The sequence below is a fragment of the Coregonus lavaretus genome (genome assembly GCF_964263955.1).
Source record: "Coregonus lavaretus genome assembly, chromosome: 13".
Classification (NCBI taxonomy): Eukaryota; Metazoa; Chordata; class Actinopteri; order Salmoniformes; family Salmonidae; genus Coregonus; species Coregonus lavaretus.
The window spans coordinates 36,893,256-36,914,667 of NC_140000.1; the positions used below are offsets into that span (position 1 = coordinate 36,893,256).

The following is a 21,412-nucleotide window of genomic DNA, read 5'->3' on the forward strand; positions in this document are numbered from 1 at the left end:
AATACACTAAGAATACAGCAGCCTCTTGGTGATAGACCTTCATTAGCTGAGGAGCCTATCGTCATTACATAGTCAACGTTCACATCACTGAAACTACATTTCACTGGAGGAGAACTACACTTCCCACACATCTGTGACTACATCTCTTTTACAGGATAGGGTTTCTGCTTTCTTTAGCTTATACTTTTTTTCTTGTACTTCTCCCATTCAGCAGTCCCATTTTACATAGCTACCCTTTGATAAATGCTTTGATACATGGAGAAAGTAAACTCCTTTACACCAAGAAGAAAGTACACACCAACCTGACAACACACATAAATATCATGGCATATCATAGATCATATCATATATTATTTTGTATTACTACATAAAACCCTTTTAGTTTCAGATCTGTCCTACCACTTTCTACCCTTGTTCAGGTTTCTAAACAGTAAGCAGGTACCCTGTTCTCCTATTCTTTATGTTGGCCTGGTTTGGCTCATCACATGGTACAGGACTTGTCCAGCAGCGGGGGCAGAGGGGGGGTGTTGCTCTTGGGGGGCACCAGGGGTTTGGGCCTCAGGGCTGGGGGGCGAAGCGGAGCCCCCATACGGAGTGGAGCTCCCGCTACGGGCTTGAAGGAGCCCAGGGTGTCAGGAGAGGGGTTGGTGGATCGGAGGGGTGCGGGAGGGGGGCCAGGGAGGGGAATGAGGGGGCTCAGAGGGCTGAGGGGACTAGGGGTACCAGGAGTCCCTGGGGTGGAGGGGGTGCTGTGGGGGCTGGGCGACTCGGAGGAGCAGGCTGTGATTGGGCTGTTCTTAACCTGCTCCAGAGTGTCCAGGACCACGTCAGGAGCCGGCCTGCAGCCCCCACGCTCCAACTGCCTCAGCTGCCCCAGAGCCACACTCACACTTTCATCTATGTCCTACAGAGAGAGGGGGAAGAGGCAGGGTGGAGGAAAGAGGGAGTGGCAGAGAGAAAATACAAGATTAAGTGTAGTTTGATGATGTGTGCAGAAGCTGTCTGTTTATGTATAATTGCTGTGTGAGAGTGTGTACCTGTGCCAGTGTGTCTGGGTCTAGGGTTCTGGAGCTGAAGCCGTGCTGCCCGCTGCTGGAGCGCCGGATAGGTGTGTCTTCAGGCCGACGCAGCGTATCGTGGCGGCTCACGGTAACCGTTACCACGGCAGTGGAACGGCGACGACGCTCTGGGCTGTCGAGAGGCGGGGTTAAGCCAGTGCCCCGCCCCAGAAGGAGCTCCCGCGGGCTGAAGTGACCAGTGACGGGCGGCGAGTTCCTCTCCAACACACCCCCGTTACCATGGTCTTTAGAGCGACCGAGGGGGCGGTGGAAAATGTCAGTCCGCTTCCTGCGGTGGCTGCTGTGGAGAGACGTACAGTATAGACCGTTGGCTAAGATAAGCGCTTGACTAAATCAATACACTCTACAAACCGCTAGCTTAGCTTGATAGCTTTGTGCAAGTTATAAGTCTGTGGTGGTCTGTTGTGTGTTATTAACTACTGACCTGTTGTAGGTCTCAGGCGATTTAACTACTGACCTGTTGTAGGTCTCAGGCAATCTAACTACTGACCTGTTGTAGGTCTCAGGCAATCTAGCTACTGACCTATTGTAGGTCTCTGGCTGTCTGTCAGCAGGAGAGCTCAGCTCCCTTCTGGCTCTCTTGTCGTCATTGCTAGTGCTCCCACTGTCGCTGTCCACTGTTGATGCAGAGTCAGGCCTGAAACACCACACAGAACCTCTTACCAACCAATCAGCACTAAACAGAACCTGCTCCCCAACCAATCAGTGTTAAACAGTACCTGTTACACAACCAATCGGGGCACTCTAACTAATCAGACAAATGATAAATTAGTCAATCAATACCAGTGGCCAGTAATTGTTCACTCCAATCAATTTAATTAATAACTTAGGTCATCAATCAATTTAATCAGTCAGTCAATCAATCCATCAATCCCCCCAAAAAACTGTTTAAAGAATCATGGGCAGTTCCTTTGACACTGAAAAGGGAGTTGAGCACGTAAATTCCTCATTCTACAGTTAATTTGATAACAATCCACAACGGGATAACGCTGTAGGCATATTTTACAGACGTTCTCTTGGCATGGTTGTGTTACTTAGTGTGTATGCTATGTGCTAGCTATGCTGTAGCCGTGTACTTGCCTGTCCTTCAGTGTTATGTACTGGTGAGGCACCAGGCCATGGGTGCCGTTGAGTCGCCCCTCCCACCAGTCATGTGAGGCACGCTGGAACAGCTGCAGGGTCACTCCCTTCTTAAAGGAGAGCTCCCGCCCCGACCGGCCCGTATAGTCAAACCTGGCCACCGCCTCTACTGCTTCCCCCTCTGAGAGACAGAGAGAGAGGGGGATAGAGAGAGAGAAAGAAAGATGAGGAGGGAGGGAGGAAAATACTTATAGAGAAAGAGAGAAACAGAGAGAGAAGGGGCTGGAAGGGGGAGGACAGAGAAAAAGGAGAGAAGAGCCAGATCGTATGATCGAGGGGGACCTGTCAAATATTCATCTCCCCGGCTCGACCTTGCCCCGACCTCAGCCAATGAGGAACGAGGGGGACGTGAAAATCAGAGCATAAGAGTCTTGGCTAGCCATCACCCCACCGCACCCCATCCCCCCTACAATGGGAATCACACACTGCACACAGCGACAGGGGAGAGAGGGGGGGGTCTCTATGCTAGCTGTTGCCATGGAGACAGCTCTATCATTGGTGAATGAGAGAGAAGCACACTGGTTGATTGTGTAGAGGTCAGAGCGTACCCTCCTCACTGGTCTGGGTCTCTGTGCTGCCGTCAGGCTCCGCCTCCCCACCCGGCTCGCTGAACGGACTCTCGCTAGAGAGAGAAAGAGAGGTTGGGTGCGGGGGGAGGGAAAGAAAGAAAAAGGGAGTGTAAGTACCATAACTGCAGCAGTCAGCAATACTAGACAGACTTGCTAGAACTGGGCCCTCTTGATATTTCACAAAATGGATGAACAGAAGGATAAAAGCACAGATGGTTGCAAGGCTGGAATATACAGTATAGTCCATCTGTCTCACCAGTACTGGTCTCCAGTCATGCACTTCTCATAGATGGGCCCAGGCAGCTCCAGGGGGTCGGGGAAGATGTTGTCGTGGTGCAGGATGACCGTCTTGATGACCTCATTAACATGCGCCTGGCAGGCCACCTGGTCCAGGGCGTCGGGCGTGGGCAGCAGGGTGGGGCCGAAGACGATGGCCAGGTTCCCAGCATCCATCATGTTCTCATCGCTGTACTGGGATAAGCTGGGCAGGGGGCACAGGGCAAATGTTACTATTTAAACACCACATCACATGACCAGGCAGGAAGTGAAACACTAACTCCAGGATACAAATATAAGTATACTGAATGTTCTTCATACTCATACTGAATACTGCAATCTAACATTCTGCAATCTAACATTCAGACTCTGCTGTGGTAGATCACACCTGCACCTCACACTTCTCTCTCTCTCCTCCCGTTCACACTTCCTCCTCCATCTCTATTTGGAGCTGCAGAGATGAGACATCGTGTTCAGCCAAATACAGACAGACAGACCGTGTTGTGTGTGGTTCTGTGTGATCTAGACTACTGCAGACCTATATGTTCTAGACTAACCCGGTACTGGTTCTGTGTGTTCAACTAATCCAGTACTGGTTCTCTGGGTTCTATACTAGTCCATACCTGGTTCTGTGTGTTTCTATATGTCATAGACTAGCCCAGACCTGGTTCTGTGTGGTTCTATGGGTTCTAGACTAGCCCAGACGTGGTTTTGTGTTAGCGTACAAACACTCACTGGTTGAGGAAGGCGAACAGGTATCTCATCACGACCAGAGTCGCCCGTGGAACACCCAGCAGAATCTTACGAATACACTGAGCTCTGTCATACAGGCTCTCTTTACCTGTGGGAACACACACACACACACACACACACACCAGCTGTCAGTAATATTCCCAAGAAAGCATGAGGTGTAATCCTGACACATCCTGGAATATAAGCAGCCCACAGAGAGAGGCAGCTAGCTCTGTGTGTGTGTTTCAAAAAGAAACTAAGTGAGTTGGAGACAAAGAAATGGGACTGGGAGATTGTGTGTGGGAGGAAGAGAGTGAGAGAGATACAGAGGGACCCATTTTGACATGAATGTATTACTCATAACACTTTTTATCACTGCATTTCAAAACTGCAATTTTTTTCAATGAACAGGCGCTGATCATTTATGGAGACCTAAAACAAACGGTGCATTTATGTGAAGCATGCAAAGCAATTGGAATCTGTTGCATTTTTTAAACGTTTTGAATTAAGGGCCGTATTGAATGCTGATAAGGTCATTTTGCATGTTAGAGCTGTCCAAATGTCACCTGCAGTCATGGTAAATCACAAAACCGTCACAGCTGATAATTTTTACAAACACACACACTAATTGCATACACACAACCCCCCCACCCCGTTAAAACAGTGATCCCTGTCCCGCCACCTCCCCACACCATAGAGGAAGGAAGTGCTACTCACGGACACAGGAAATGAGGTCGTTGAACCTTTCCTTGGGAAAGAGGGGGTTCTCCAGCCCCCGGAAGTAGAGCTTCAGCACACCGGCCACAGAGTTGATGTCATGGTTATTCTCCTCGTCAATCAGGGGGTCGTGACCTTGGCAACACAGAAACGGACACGGTCAGTTTCCTCTCCCCTGACCTGGAAGCACAAGTATGATGACCTCACAGTGACCTCTCACCTCTCTCAAATGAGTTCTTGATATCGTTGACCTCCACCTGCGACCCCGACACACGGAATATGCCCTGGTGCTGAAGACCTGAAGGAGATGGAGAGGCGGTTATGAGAGTCTAATCATGTGTCAGTACACATCAGAGGAACTTGAAAGGACTTGATAGGTATAAACGGTATGGATTTGGCTCCTAGCCCCCAAATAGGCTAAGTGGAGGATCCACCATGTTGTTTTCAACAGTCAGACTCACCATGGAGGTTGATGTAGCGGATGCAGCTCTCCACCAGCAGAGGAATGGCTTTAGTCGAGTCCTAAAAAACACATCCATGCAATTAAGCAACCAGCAGAGGCCAACCACACACAGACAGAAGCAGCGGGAGGAAGAGTGGAAACATTACCTGGTGTTTGCTATGGGAGTTATTTCGTCCACGGCTAGAAGGAGAGAAACAGAGACAAGAGTGACTCAGTTTTGTTTTGCAAAGCTCAAAGACAAGAGGTGAGACAATCTAAAAGATAGAAACGGCTAGAAACAGTGCTTCAGTCAATAAAATGTTTATAGTTTAAGAGCTATACCTGGTAGTCAGCGTGTCTGCTATATACCCTGGAGAGACATGAAAGACACAGGCAGACAGAGAGAGGGCAGGCGTTTTATTGACAGACGGGGAGGGCATTAGCACATAAGGCATATTTCTAAGCCGTAAAAGAGAGGCAGTGAGAGAGATAGGAGTTCCAAAAAGAAAGCCTCGTTCGACCATCCTGATATTGCGAGCTTACATTCTGTTCCACTACACTGATTCAAGTGAAACAAAACGAGAGCGCAGTGTTCAAGATGGTGGATCAGGCTAACAAAGAGAGAGAGGGTAGACGGCAAGAAAGAATGAGAAAGCAAGATAGAATGTGGGGTCTCTTACCCTCGGCCATGGCTTTCTTCAGTAGGTCGTGTTTGGCCTGTAGTTTGGAGATCAAATTACTGCCCTCCAGATACTCACGGAACTTCTGTGGACCACAGACATAAGAACATGCAGCTTTTATTAACTGTACATCTACCTAACTAAATGATATCATCTAGCCTGTGTGTCTGTGAGTGTGTGCAGGGCCGGCCCTCCCATTAAGCAAGTTTAGGCGGTCACCTACGGCGGCACTTGAATTGGTTGCCACCCTCCGGTGCCCCTGATCGGCTACTACACCGCCGGCGGCGCCCAAGCCACCAGCTCATAACCGTTGCTGCAGTTCCACCCCCACCCCATTCCCGCTTCTCCCCGAAGTTCATTCCCACTATCATTGGTAGCTATGGTGATATGTGTGTGTTTTTACGGGATTATCCAATTGTGAAACATTAATAAAAATTAATCTACCGATTTAAACTATTGTATTGTTTTTTAATGTTTGTGTGTGAGGAAGACTGTTAGTGATTTAGGCAGTAGCCTAACCTAGTCTGTTAATGTTAGCTAGCTACTAGTGGAAATAATTTCTGGTAAAAGTAAGCTATGCTACCATGTCTAAGAGACAAAAACTATCAGGAAGCGAATATATTTTTTAAACGAACGAGAAAGGAGGCACAACCTCTAAACCAAAGCGATTCAACATGCCTCCGAGGACAGGCCGTTCATTCGCCGAGACGGACGAACCCCCTTCAATGGTTCTAGCAGCGAAGAGGGCGAACCGGAGGAGACCGAGCCATCCACTTCCACCGATGATGACAGCTTTCTGGGTGGACAAGAACATTTGGTCTCACCAGGCCTAGCCACACCTCCAAACAATGCCAGCAGGGACCCTACTATCTAGGACCCGGACTCAGATTCGTCGCTCCACGTCCCGGATGACAGTGCTGCAGGATATCAATCCGAGGGCCTTTTTTACAAAATCAACCTCCAAGAAGCAGTGTATGCTTTTGCTGTCAGGAAGGCCAGGCGCGTCAACTTGTCTTTGAAAAGGTAAGCCTTGATCATAAACTCGCATTAATTCTATCACCGAGTAATTTGTAAGATTACTCAATTATCTATCGCCTGTTTACTCTGTAATTACTACCGAGAGAAAACATCGCTGACTGCAATGAAGTACCACAGCAGAGGAAAGAGGCCACTAGGCGGGACACGAAATGAAGAAATGCTGAAACTTATGTTCGACAATCAAATTTGATATGTAAATAAACGAAATTAATTGGGTCATTGACAGAACTTATTTTACACTGCTGCAGCGAAACGAGGCCCGCCATGCATTTGTGAAAGCACTTGTTTCCAAAACTTTTACAGTTCTACAGGAATTTTCATCATAGGTACACGTCAACTATGACAGACAAATTGAGATTTTTTTTCTCCAGAAAATCACATTGTAGGATTTTTAATGAATTTATTTGCAAATTATGGTGGAAAATAAGTATTTGGTCACCTACAAACAAGCAAGATTTCTGGCTCTCACAGACCTGTAACAACTTCTTTAAGAGGCTCCTCTGTCCTCCACTCGTTACCTGTATTAATGGCACCTGTTTGAACTTGTTATCAGTATAAAAGACACCTGTCCACAACTCAAACAGTCACACTCCAAACTCCACTATGGCCAAGACCAAAGAGCTGTCAAAGGACACCAGAAACAAAATTGTAGACCTGCACCAGGCTGGGAAGACTGAATCTGCAATAGGTAAGCAGCTTGGTTTGAAGAAATCAACTGTGGGAGCAATTATGGAAATGGAGACATACAAGACCACTGATAATCTCCCTCGATCTGGGGCTCCACGCAAGATCTCACCCCGTGGGGTCAAAATGATCACAAGAACGGTGAGCAAAAATCCCAGAACCACACAGGGGGACCTAGTGAATGACCTGCAGAGAGCTGGGACCAAAGTAACAAAGCCTACCATCAGTAACACACTACGCCGCCAGGGACTCAAATCCTGCAGTGCCAGACGTGTCCCCCTGCTTAAGCCAGTACATGTCCAGGCCCGTCTGAAGTTTGCTAGAGTGCATTTGGATGATCCAGAAGAGGATTGGGAGAATGTCATATGGTCAGATGAAACCAAAATAGAACTTTTTGGTCAAAACTCAACTCGTCGTGTTTGGAGGACAAAGAATGCTGAGTTGCATCCAAAGAACACCATACCTACTGTGAAGCATGGGGGTGGAAACATCATGCTTTGGGGCTGTTTTTCTGCAAAGGGACCAGGACGACTGATCCGTGTAAAGGAAAGAATGAATGGGGCCATGTATCGTGAGATTTTGAGTGAAAACCTCCTTCCATCAGCAAGGGCATTGAAGATGAAACGTGGCTGGGTCTTTCAGCATGACAATGATCCCAAAAACAGCCCCAAAACATCACTGCTCTAGAGGAGATCTGCATGGAGGAATGGGCCAAAATACCAGCAACAGTGTGTGAAAACCTTGTGAAGACTTACAGAAAACGTTTGACCTGTGTCATTGCCAACAAAGGGTATATAACAAAGTATTGAGAAACTTTTGTTATTGACCAAATACTTATTTTCCACCATAATTTGCAAATAAATTCATTAAAAATCCTACAATGTGATTTCCTGGATTTTTTTTCCTAATTTTGTCTGTCATAGTTGACATGTACCTATGATGAAAATTACAGGCCTCTCTCATCTTTTTAAGTGGGAGAACTTGCACAATTGGTGGCTGACTAAATACTTTTTTTCCCCACTGTATGTGCAGGCGCGCACACAATAAAATGTATGGGCCTAATCATAGAATTGCATATAGAATTGGAGCCTATTTCATCCTATTAAAAAACGTGGAAGGCCTAACTGTTTGACAAACACAATTATGCTATCCATAGACGTCGGTATAGCCAAATCCTCCAATACGGTCGCATTCACTCCTTAAATACCTCAGTGTCTGGGAAGGATATCTATTGTTAGATTTATATTTTGAAATAAATACATAAAAAGTATCCAGATTATATAAAGCGTTCTATAACAATGCTTAACTCTGTGATGCCTTATGGTAGAAACAAGCTTTAAAATGCACGCGAAAGACGTGACTCCGATGCATATGGGGATATATTGATTCCTCTCTATGACATTCTGAAGCTGAGCTGCAGCCTATAATATTCAAGGAGACAAACAAATTGACTTTGCTATTCTGTCCCTATTAGTTGAGGTTTTCACTTTCTGAAAAGAAAATATGTTTGTTTAAACCCAGGCAGCTTTTAGGGAAGCACTTCTGTTGTAGCCAGCAGATTAAGCTTAAATTTTTCTGCTTCGGTAGAGCGTCTGTCTGGGTGGAAAGGTAACTTTTGAAAGTGCCATGCTTAGATTCATAAGGATGTCTAAGATTTTATTATTTGCAAACAGCTGTTGCAAACAAGACACTGGTTTGACATGGGAGAAATATGGTAAGAATGCCTATTTCACTGCCCATTCTTTCCTGAAACTTCTATTTCATCATCCACCTTTCATTTGAGACTTTTTCAGCCCATTTTCTTTTGATTGCAATATGTTTTCCCCCAATCAACGCACACAGAAATAAAAAAACGAATTTAATAGAGCCATTGGTTATTTTATCAATGTAATCAGATTGAAAATATTAGGCTATGTTATTGACATTGTAGTGATTATATAGCCTACTAACCAGATGTTTTCCGTTTTTATTTGTAGCATAGGCATATGGATTGGGCTGCTATTATGTTCTGTTCCTCTGATTTTTAGCAGAGAAAGAAATTGGCCCAAGGCCAAACCTATTGCAGACCCCTGCTGTACTGTGCAGTCTTCTGTCTTGCCTAAGGCGGTAGAACGTCCAGGGCCGGCCCTGAGTGTGTGTGTGTCTCACTGTAAAGTAGAAGAGCTCAGTCTCCTGTTGGTTGGCACGGCGCTTGGCGAGGCTGGGTTTGTTTAGGTAGCCGTCCGACACGCTGGACTTGACTGACTCTGAAGAGGGGCTGTGGGTGAAACTCTGGGAAACGTCATAGTCATCCAGCACTGTCATGTCCTGAAGGGTGGTGAGAGTGGCCCCCCATGTCTTCTTCACCTGGGGGTAGGAGAAGTAGAGTTAGACCAAAGTAATCACTCACAGATTATGTGTGGTGTTTGTGTGTATGTGTGTGTTCATGTATTTGTGGATATGAGGTTTGAGCGAGTGTGTATGCGCATCTTAAATCTGTATGGTGCAGGTGGTGTGTGTTTATTTGTGTATGGTAATTATGATGTGTGTGTGCTGAGACATGCAGATGCAGCTCATTACTCCAGTCTCCATCAGCACTTCTGTGCCCTTCAGGGTGAGGTAACAGCTGCCCTCCCATTCCACAGCAATCCATATACAATTTGCTCAACAGTAAAACACACTCCAAAAACACACAATACATAACCAAAAAAAGCTATAGCTTCAGGGCACAAAAACAGTTTATTTGTAGGTCTACCTCTGTTACAAAATCACTCCAACCCAACCTCCCTCTCCTTCTTCCCACAGCATGTAGTCTGAGAGTCAACCAAACTACAACACAGCACACTGGGAAAATGTATATGTCTGGTCTCACCTCTACAGCAAAGCACACTGGGAAACGGTATATGTCTGGTCTCACCTCTACAGCAAAGCACACTGGGAAACTGTATATGTCTGGTCTCAGCTCTACAGCAAAGCACACTGGGAAACTGAAGTACATATGACTGTGTGATAAATGTGTCTCACCTCCTCGTTCTCTATCTTCAGAGTGGAGAGGCGTGACTGGAGCTGCTGCAGCCTAGATGCGAGCTCCGCCTGCACCTGTGGCTGGGCGGCTATCTGGGTCACCTGACAGGAAACAGGAACAACACACAGCATGACCGGGCGCCTACCCGGGGTGTGTGTGTGTGTGTGTGTACTGTATGTGGGTACTGTACAGTGAGGGAAAACAGTTTTTGATCCCCTGCTGATTTTGTATGTTTGCCCACTGACAAAGAAATTATCAGTCTATAATTTTAATGGTAGGTTTATTTGAACAGTGAGAGACAGAATAACAACAAAAGAATCCAGAAAAACACATGTCAAAAATGTTATAAATTGATTTGCATTTTTAATGAGGGAAATAAGTATTTGACCCCCTCTCAATCAGAAAGATTTCTGGCTCCCAGGTGTCTTTTATACAGGTAACGAGCTGAGATTAGGAGCACACTCTTAAAGGGAGTGCTCCTAATCTCAGCTTGTTACCTGTATAAAAGACACCTGTCCACAGAAGCGATCAATCAATCAGATTCCAAACTCTCCACCATGGCCAAGACCAAAGAGCTCTCCAAGGATGTCAGGGACAAGATTGTAGACCTACACAAGGCTGGAATGGGCTACAAGACCATCGCCAAGCAGCTTGGTGAGAAGGTGACAACAGTTGGAGCGATTATTCTCAAATGGAAGAAACACAAAATAACTGTCAATCTCCCTCGGCCTGGGGCTCCATGCAAGATCTCACCTCGTGGAGTTGCAATGATCATGAGAACGGTGAGGAATCAGCCCAGAACTACACAGGAGGATCTTGTCAATGATCTTAAGGCAGCTGGGACCATAGTCACCAAGAAAACAATTGGTAACACACTACGCCGTGAAGGACTGAAATCCTGCAGCGCCCGCAAGGTCCCCCTGCTCAAGAAAGCACATTTACAGGGCCGTCTGAAGTTTGCCAATGAACATCTGAATGATTCAGAGGAGAACTGGGTGAAAGTGTTGTGGTCAGATGAGACCAAAATCGAGCTCTTTGGCATCAACTCAACTCGCTGTGTTTGGAGGAGGAGGAATGCTGCCTATGACCCCAAGAACACCATCCCCACGTCAAACATGGAGGTGGAAACATTATGCTAAGGGGGTGTTTTTCTGCTAAGGGGGCAGGACAACTTCACCGCATCAAAGGGACGATGGACGGGGCCATGTACCGTCAAATCTTGGGTGAGAACCTCCTTCCCTCAGCCAGGGCATTGAAAATGGGTCGTGGATGGGTATTCCAATGACCCAAAACACACGGCCAAGGCAACAAAGGAGTGGCTCAAGAAGAAGCACATTAAGGTCCTGGAGTGGCCTAGCCAGTCTCCAGACCTTAATCCCATAGAAAATCTGTGGAGGGAGCTGAAGGTTCGAGTTGCCAAACGTCAGCCTCGAAACCTTAATGACTTGGAGAAGATCTGCAAAGAGGAGTGGAACAAAATCCCTCCTGAGATGTGTGCAAACCTGGTGGCCAACTACAAGAAACATCTGACCTCTGTGATTGCCAACAAGCACTAAGTCATGTTTTGCAGAGGGGTCAAATACTTATTTCCCTCATTAAAATGCAAATCAATTTATAACATTTTTGACATGCGTTTTTCTGGATTTCTTTGTTGTTATTCTGTCCCTCACTGTTCAAATAAATCTACCATTAAAATTATAGACTGATCATGTCTTTGTCAGTGGGCAAAAGTACAAAATCAGCAGGGGATCAAATACTTTTTTCCCTCACTGTATGTGTACGTCTGTCTGTGTGAGTGCATGCGTGCTTGTGTGTTTTTGCACTTTTGCGCACTCACCGGGTCCCCCATGTGGGGCTGGAAGCTGAAGCGTGGCGGGGGGCAGAAGGCAGTGGGGTAGAGGCCCAGCAGGCGCTGTCTGTCTCGGGCAGGATCCAGGCCTTCCACGGCCCCCTCCAGTACCTCCAACCCTGTCCGCCTGGAGGCCTCCAGACTCAGCTCTGCAGACAGGTAGGTCTTCAACGCACGACTCAAACTGGAGTGGTACCCCAGGTCACAACACTGAGGGAGGGAGAGAGAGATGAGATGGTAATGTCTTAGAGAAAGAAAGATACACAGCTTCTAACACTTTTTGCCAACACTTCTTAGGTAATAGTGAAATCTACTGAATAAGCTTGTGTGTGTGTGTGTGTGTGTGTGTGTGTGTGTGTGTGTGTGTGTGTGTGTGTGTGTGTGTGTGTGTGTGTGTGTGTGTGTGTGTGTGTGTGTGTACTCACGTCTATGATATCGGGCAGGTCGTGGATGTAGTATTTGAACACGGAGGAGTTGGTGGCCTCCATCGTCAGCAGGTACTCGTTCCTGGCCTTCAGAGACTTCAGCTTGTTCTCAGAGTACTTAGCCTTCCTCTGGAGAGAGAGAGACAGAGAGAGAGACCAGAGGGAGGAGAGAGAAGGAAGGTGGGGAGAAAGGAAAAGTTATACTTTTTAGAGACTCTTAAAAAATCTAAATTAATGCAGGAAAGGAGAGGGTGCATGTCTGAGGTCTGTCCCTCAGGGGTCTCCGTACCTTCTCCCTCATCTTCTCCATCTTGCGGACGGCGTTGCGTCTCTGGTGGCGTTCCTCTATACGCATGCCGAATAACGGCTCCACCCCCCCGCCAGGCCCCACCTGACGCTCGGCATCCCTCAGCTTGGTCTCCGCGTTCAACGTCTCCCCATGGTACATGTGGTATGTCTTCATCACCTAGCAACCACAGCCCACAATGCATCCATCTGTCAACAACTCTGCCCAGGCAAATCGTCTGGGTCGTGTTCAGAAGGCACTAATGGACGGAAATGTTTTGACATGGAAAGCAGAAAGAATGCACCTTATTGGACAAGTTCAGGTAGTACCTCCATCGTTTGAAAGTGTTTTCTCCTGTTTCGTGCCTACTGAACATGACCTTACTGCTGATACCACAATCACCTATAGAAATGCACCTGATAAATGTTGCCCACCATTGGCAGAGTTGCACCCACCCTAAACCTCCCTTCCCCCTGTGAGGGTAGGAACAGACCTGTCCCCTCTCTAAGCTCTTGCTAGCTCATGTGTTTATTTATTTACACCAGAAGCTTTTAAGGCTGCCAAGCCTTCACTTAACTAAACTTAACTAAACACTCCAATCAGCAACTTTCCTTTGAAGCATTTTTCTGAAATTACAAGTATTGGTAAAGCACAGAAAAAGTGACTCATTCCTCAAAGTTCATGTTGCAATGTTTAAAATGAAGTGTGGCAGTTTTTGATGATGTATTGTTTAAGCACATGAAAAGTGACAGTAAAAAAAGCTTGCAACTCCCTAAAGTTATATATTTAATGGACACTGTGTGTGGCAGTTATAGTTGATGTCACTTACGGTGTAGAGTTCATTAAGGAGTTTCATCAAGTCCTCCTGCAGCTGAAAGGTGATCTCTTTACTCTGAGAGGGGGAGGGGAGGGGAGAGGAGGAGGAGAGCAGAGAGGGTAGACGAGAGGAGGTATGGAGGAAGAGAGAGAGGAGGAGAGAGATATTTCATCAACACACAGTGGAGAAGGGAGGATAACTGTAGGATATAGAAATACACACACAGGTCATCACTGCAAATGAGAAACGTTTCATAATCAGATAAAAGAGGGCATATGAATAAAAAATATAGTGGCAGGAACCAGGCTGTAGCTCGTGTGTGTGTGTGTGTGTGTGTGTGTGTGTGTGTGTGTGTGTGTGTGTGTGTCTGAGTCCTTCTCATGTATTAAACAGCTCCTTCCAGTTTGGGAGTTTGAGGTATAGCATTCTGTACAGCATTAATATTGCATTAAGACAAATTACTCTGAAATCCCAGAATGGATGAATCCCATTCCACTAGCCTTCTCACTGTGAGGCGGACCAGCTGACTCTGTCACCATGGACACCAGGCTGTCAGAAACTCAGCGTTGTCATGGTCACCAGCTGGTGTCATCCTGGGCTCAATCACAGTGACTGACAAGTGTCATCTGTGTGCTAGAGCTTAATACAGGGGCGCAACTTTCACTGGGGACGGGGGGACGGGGGGACGGGGGCATTTTTGTTGTTGTTGTCCCCCCCAGTTTTATCATTGTAATGTGATACAAAACGAGGCAACGATGTGCCTTAGGAACATGCGGACGCCTCCGAGCGGTCGGGTAGGCTGTTTTGGAGTGTTTATCCGACTGGAAAAATATATAAAAATAAATTGTCCCCCCCACTTCTAAAATCAAAGTTGCGCCCCTGGCTTCAAAAGCAGTTATAACACAGTTACTAAGACTCTATGTCTAGGCGTACTGTATGTAGCTACTAGCTAGCAGGTCTCTCAGCACTTTAGCTCTCATCAATAAAACAGGAGCCACAGAGAGATTAATAATGAACATGATGAGCTGAACTCGGAAGAGGTTTGTGTGGGTGTGTGTGTTTAACTTGTTCGACAGTACTCGGAGGCAGGCTTCTTTGAACATACACAGGGGAAAATGTGTGCCGCTTCTGTACTTTTGATTAAAACCCATCAGGTTAACTCTTTGTGGCTCCTTTTATAGCTCCCTCTCAAACCAAGAGGCTTCTCGGAAAATACACAGGGGGAAATATAAGCCTTTACTTTTCATTAGAAAACGTTAACTTTTCTAGCTCCTCTTATACTAACAGACTTGTCGTTAAAGCTATAAAACCCTCTATTCCCTTGGGAAAGTCATATTTGAACTCTGACCCCTGATGATATGTGACACGTGCATGAGAAGAGGCTGTAATTGGCTCACTCTTTTGAGCAGGCGGGCAGAGTCGTCGCTGATGTGGGTGAGGCGGGTGATGACGTTGTTCAGGTAGAGGTCACTGAGGGTGGCGTGGTCCTTACTCTCTCTCCTCACCTGAAGAGAGAGATAGATCATGTGTTTACATTGCCTAAACACAGGCAACTATTTAATGAAGAGAACCAACATGTCAGCAATATGTGCCTTCAAGATTGAGCACACATGCAAACAAACACATTCATTACCTGGTTCAGCAGCAGGTACCAGCAGTTAACTGGAGACAGCAAGTTCTGGTCCTTTCTGTAGGAGAGAGAAAGATTGGGGAGGTCAAATCAACACAAACACATGCATAAAGCCACTGTATCACCTCCTGGTACGACAACTGCACCGCCCGCAACCGCAAGGCTCTCCAGAGGGTGGTGCGGTCTTGCACAATGCATTACCGGGGGCAAACCACCCGCCCTCCAGGACACCTACAGCACCCGATGTTACAGGAAGACCAAAAAGATCCTCAAGGACATCAACCACCCGAGCCACTGCCTGTTCACCCCCCGCTATCATCCAGAAGGCGAGGTCAGTACAGGTGCATCAAAGCTGGGAAAGAGAGACTGAAAAACAGCTTCTATCTCAAGGCCATCAGACTGTTAAACAGCCATCACTAGCACATTAGAAGCTGTTGCCTATAGAAATAGACTAGAAATCACTGGCCACTTTAAGAAATGGAACACTAGCCACTTTAATAATGTTTACATATCTTGCATTACTCATCTCATATGTATATACTGTATCCTATCCTATTCTACGGTATCTTAGTCACTTTAATAATGTTTACATATCTTGCATTACTCATCTCATTTGTATATACTGTATTCTATACTATTCTACTGTATCTTAGTCCATGCCGCTCTGACATCGCTCGTCCATATATGTATATATTCTTAATTAATTCCTTTCTTAGATTTGTGTGTATTGGGTATATGTTGTGAAATTGTTAGATATTACTGCACTGTCGGACCTAGAAGCACAAGCATTTCGCTACACCCGTAATAACATCTGCTAAACACGTGTATGTGACCAATAAAATTTGATTTGATTTGTTTACACTTAAACACATGAGCTATGCACACACACACACCATCCTCTTACTTGTACTGCTGGTGGTCCTTGGTGCTGCGTGTCTTGGCCATGAACCTCTCGGCTAGTTTCTCCAGGTTCCTGGAGTACTCGGTCTCGATCTCAGCCTTCTTCCTGAAGAAGTCCTGCAGGTCCTGCAGCAGCTGCACCCTCATCTCGGTCTGCTGTTCCAAACACCGCTGCTGCTCCACCAGCTGGGCACGCACATCTACACACAGATACACTCATAATCAGAGATATACTGTATACACATATGATACACACAGGCACACATACAATCAGCGATATATACACATACGATTATAGAAATACACACACACAATCATCAGAGACATACTACACAATCAGACATGTTTACACACTTCCCTGCACTGATATGGACACAGAAATACATGCACACACCCTAAACCAGACCTCTACAGACAAACACAATCATTCAGTTACACACACACACCTCTAGTAACACACACTAACAGATGCAGACATAACACCTTTGCAGAGTACTGGCCCATATACTAATGAATTGTATTCATATAGTGTTTTTCACCAGGTCTCAAAGCCATTTACAGATGATGGGAACACCTCTCTCCATCACCCACTAATGTGTAGCTAGGCACCTGGGTGATGCATGGCAGCCATTTTGCGTTAGAACACATGCTCACTAGATATCCACTATCACAGTGGGGAACGTGCATGTCTCTGCACACTTACGTGCATGCGTGTGCAAACACACACACACACACACACACACACACACACACACACAAAAGAGAGAGAGAGCATGCGTGACTGGAAATCAGATTCTTCAGGCTAAAGGCCATGATATTATTCTATTGGGATCTTTATGAAGCATATCTGTGCATATGTGCGTGTGTGTGTGTGTCAATGTCGATGCGGCAGATCTGAGCTCTGTCTTCACCTTCTTCGTCACATGGTTCACACAGTGTGTGGTTGCCAAGACAACAGGTAGTGGAGTGGAGAGGGTCCCCTGGAGATTGGTGTGTCTGCGTGTGCATGTGTGTGTGAGAGAGGGAGAGACCGAGATAAGGAGAGAGAAAGAAAATGAGGAAGGGAGAGAAAGAGAGAGAAATATAGAATGTGTGTATGTGTGAGAGGCGAGAGAGGGAGAGTGGGAGAGGTGGGGGGGTTATCATTGTGTATTCTCTGCCAGTCCTCTCCTTCCTGGGTCAGATAGATCCCTCACTTTGAAACAGCACAACCATTGAAGTGTGCACCGCCATGCTGACTGTGGGATTGGTGTGTGTGTATATTTAATGTGTGTGTTTGTATAATGGGTTTGTGTATGTATAATGTGTGTGTTCTTTAATGTTATTGTGGCCAAAGGATGCAGTCCAAGATGACTCCTTAGAGACAGACGCGCTATGAGAGAGATGGAGGGAGGGAGGGAGGGAGGGAGGGAGGGAGGGAGAGAGAGAGGGATTAAAGAAAGGAAGGGAGAAATGGAGGGGTAGATACAGGGGAGGGAGAGAGAGACAGCGGGCCTGAGGACTGAGTGAGATACACGACTTCTGTTGGACGCTGTAGCAATGTAGTAAAACCTTTCCCTTCTCTTGTTCTTCCATCCATGATTTTGGTCTTGTTTGTTGTCTAAGATTAGTGGAGGGTGTCTTTGATATGAATGTATGAATGTGAATAATACAACTCTGCACAAGTCAAGAACAATTCATTTCACCAATCTGACACTACATGACCTTTCATGGCTTAGACACCTGGAGTGTGTGTGTGTGTGTGGTCACAGCTGAACAGGAAGAGGAAGCTCATCCTGGCAAATTTCCATGACAACCAGGTCCAAGGACACAAGGGCAGAACACCGCTGGATAATCATAAAGGGACACACATACACGTAAGTGTTGGCGTTGGCCACCAAATTCTTCTTCCTTCAGTCTCACAACCACACACTGTTGTGAGTGCTCTCTCTCCATCTCTCCTTCTTTGCTTCCTCCCTCTCTTCCCTCCTCCCTCTCTCCTTCCATTCCCTTCGTTCTCTCCCTCCTTCCCTCCCAGGCATGCAGATGTGGGGTCAGTAATCACACACATGCAGATGCAGGCAAAAGCAGAGCTGCCTGCAGCAGAGCTCACTTTCACAGGGCCCCCCTCCTTCCCTCTTCTCGAACCCCTACCCACTCCTCCCTCTCTCTTCCACTCTCCTTCCATTCCCCTCTCTCCCTCCTTCCCTCCCAGGCATGCAGATGTGGGGTCAGTAATCACACACATGCAGATGCAGGCAAAAGCAGAGCTGCCTGCAGCAGAGCTCACTTTCACAGGGCCCCCCTCCTTCCTTCTTCTCGAACCCCCACCCACTCCTCCCTCTCTCTTCCAATCTCCTTCCATTCCCCTCTCCCTCTCTCTCTCTCCCTCTCTCCCCTTCCCGCTCTCTCTCTTTCCTTCTTTTGCATTTATCATTCAGGCTTATATGATCCAAGCCATCACTTGATGTTATCAAACATGTCCCATATCATTGCACACAGAGCCAGCCAGCCAGCCAGACATTAGCATTGTGGAATACATAGCAGAGGTCAGAATACCTGGGGATACCTGGGCTTCAGATCAACCCTCTCACTGATGACGACATGACACTCAACACTCTCACTGTGACATCATCACGTGAGTAGAACAGCCCCCCTCGTAAACACAGCTGCTCCTGACCAATCACAGGCCGGGGAGGGAAGGCAGACTGCAAATCCACATAGCGACAATTCAGATACATACATGTACCTCCGCTAAGACGGGAGAGAGCAGCAGCAAAGCGGTGCTGTATCTTTAAGTGGTCATTGTAATGCAGGGCATCCCCAAGTGTGTTTTGGCCAGCTGCCAGACTGGGATGGGCACACACACACATACGCTCTTCGGTGCTCTCCATTAAATCGAATCACTCAAAGTCATTGATGTCGATTCAGTGTGTGTGTGCCCAGGGAAGAGCCTGTGCATTCAGAGTTCATCAGTGACAGAAAGAGCACAGCAGGAGGGAGAGAGAGAAAGAGATGAGAGTAAAGAAGCGAGGAGGAAATTCTCTTCAATGAACTCTTGAGTTCCACTCAGCAATGTGTGTCTGTGTGCGTGGCTGAGCTGATGATGTATTCCTGACCTTTCCTGATCAGAATGCACACACACACACACACACACACAACATGCCATTTCAGTCCAAAACTCTTCCAACACCCGTTCCCATTTCCTCCTTGCTCTTTGATATCAACCTGCAGGGACAGCAGGCTTTTTCACAACAATGTGGAGCTCTTTCCTGTGAAAAGTGAAAGCAATTTCCTTTTCTTAGATAAGTGATCATGTGGGCATGAAGGCACTGCAGGTGATAAAGTGAGAATGTGTTATGTGCTCTGTGGTACTGTGAGGGAGAGCATGTGAGGGAGAGAGAGTGAGAGAAGAAGAGAGTTCATCCCACACAGCCCTACAACATGCCCATGTAATTATGATGGGTGTAGAGCCATGTTCAGTGTATGTGGCCTGGCAACCATCTTGGTTGGAATATCCTACTGCTCTGTGTGCAGTCCTCAGTACAATAATAATAATAACAACAATAATAATAAATTACATTTCTATAGCGCTTTTCATTTAATCTCAAAGCGCTTCAAGAGCAAAAAATAAATAAAATAAAGCAATATATGATGGCAGGTCAACCAATAGAGGCCAAGTCTTTGAAAGCTGCATCCTACGAAGATGGAGAGAGTCAGTTCATGGGTGAGCGGAGAGAGCTGGTCAGAGGATGGTAGATGATGGTGACGGAGTCTGCTGATGATCTTGTAGAGGGCATCATATAGCCAATGGACTTCTCCTCCTCCACTCTGTGTAGCACAGTGTAAGATGGTGATGCCTCAGCAGCTCTGGGTGCCAGAACGCTCACCACACAAAGTAGTCAGCCAGGTCACCCGTGATACAAGTCTGTATTCAACGTCCATCCATGTCTGAGGAAGTATTCAGTTCAGTGCTAGTGTAAGATGTGACATTTAACAGAATCAGTCTCGCGTGGAACACCTAGTCAGTCAGTGCTCTCCCCAGGTGTCCCCCTCATCTCATACTGTACCACAGGACATAATGGTGGGAAGGGGGGCAGTTCCATAGATACAGCACTATGCAGGGGTCTGACTGTCACAGTAACCATAACAAGCCTCTCTGCTCGGGGACATCAGTGGGGTTGACAACACGATGAAACCTACACCGTGTCCCACTCCCACCATATGCAGAGTGCAGTGCTCATTATATACAGTTCGTCACACACACACACTTCCACATGGCTGAGAATGATCAAGGGCTTTGCAGAATCCCCCCCTCCCTCTCTCCTCATCCTCTCCCCCTCAGGCACCTTGCAGCACTCAGGATGAACCCAGAAATACTGACATCTCATACTGAGGTGTCACCCCCACTACACATCCATTCTCCAAACAAGCCCTGTGTGAGAGGCAGTAGAATCAGACATAACATAGGCAGGTTTAGTATATATGGACAGGTGTGTGTATATATGAATGTGCCTGTGAGAGAGGGGGGTTAATAAACATGTGGGTGTGTATGAGGGGTGTAAATGTGTGTGCATGTGCGCGGCTTCGCGTGCGTGTGACGCGTTAGTGATAAAAAAACAACAACATACCTTTCACCTGGCTCTCATACTCTGCAATTATCTCTTTATCCTTCTTGCTCCTGACCAGGTTCGACATGTCGACGCACTAACAATGGTAAATCAGATAACGGTCCAAACCTTGATTATTCCGCTCTGCCGCGCGTCTACGATGCCCGAGGCGCTATCGCAAACCACAGGTTACATACTAGGGAATATATCCACTCACTGCTGCAACAACAGAATGTATTATTCCTCCTCAAGGGATGGCGGATAAAACGCTCAATCATCCAGAATCACCCTCCATAGAGCCGCCAGTGACCGCCTGAGCCATGCTAAGGACGGGTTCTCCGTGAGCTGTCAACTGGGAAGCAGGTAGTTTCAACTTCCCATTAGCGAGTCAATGACCGCGGGAGAGGCAGCGGCAGTAGCCTACACACACACACTGGGCTGCGGTAAGAGAGGGGTGCACTCACACTAGGTAATCCAGAGGAACACGCCCACTGGTCAGACGCGCCCCTGGTCTCTCTCGTTCGTCGGAGTTTCTCCTGTTCAAGTCTCTCCCGG

At 46.8% G+C, this 21,412-nt stretch overlaps 1 protein-coding gene across 1 annotated transcript; it reads right to left on the reverse strand.

Moving 5' to 3' along the window:
* Window positions 1-481: 481 nt before the first annotated feature.
* Window positions 482-20,945, reverse strand: LOC311140181 (SLIT-ROBO Rho GTPase-activating protein 1-like; the record flags this gene model as incomplete). The annotated part of the gene is made up of 23 exons (XM_084175127.1): window positions 482-904; window positions 1,038-1,359; window positions 1,603-1,716; window positions 2,160-2,340; window positions 2,768-2,841; window positions 3,045-3,269; window positions 3,800-3,905; window positions 4,514-4,648; window positions 4,734-4,811; window positions 4,975-5,035; window positions 5,123-5,156; window positions 5,298-5,325; window positions 5,636-5,720; window positions 9,506-9,703; window positions 10,361-10,462; window positions 12,199-12,420; window positions 12,636-12,764; window positions 12,925-13,101; window positions 13,751-13,813; window positions 15,136-15,243; window positions 15,372-15,426; window positions 16,273-16,468; window positions 20,879-20,945. The coding sequence occupies 23 exons, from the start codon at window positions 20,943-20,945 to the stop codon at window positions 482-484; spliced, it is 3,183 nt and encodes a 1,060-aa protein (XP_084031253.1).
* Window positions 20,946-21,412: the final 467 nt, after the last annotated feature.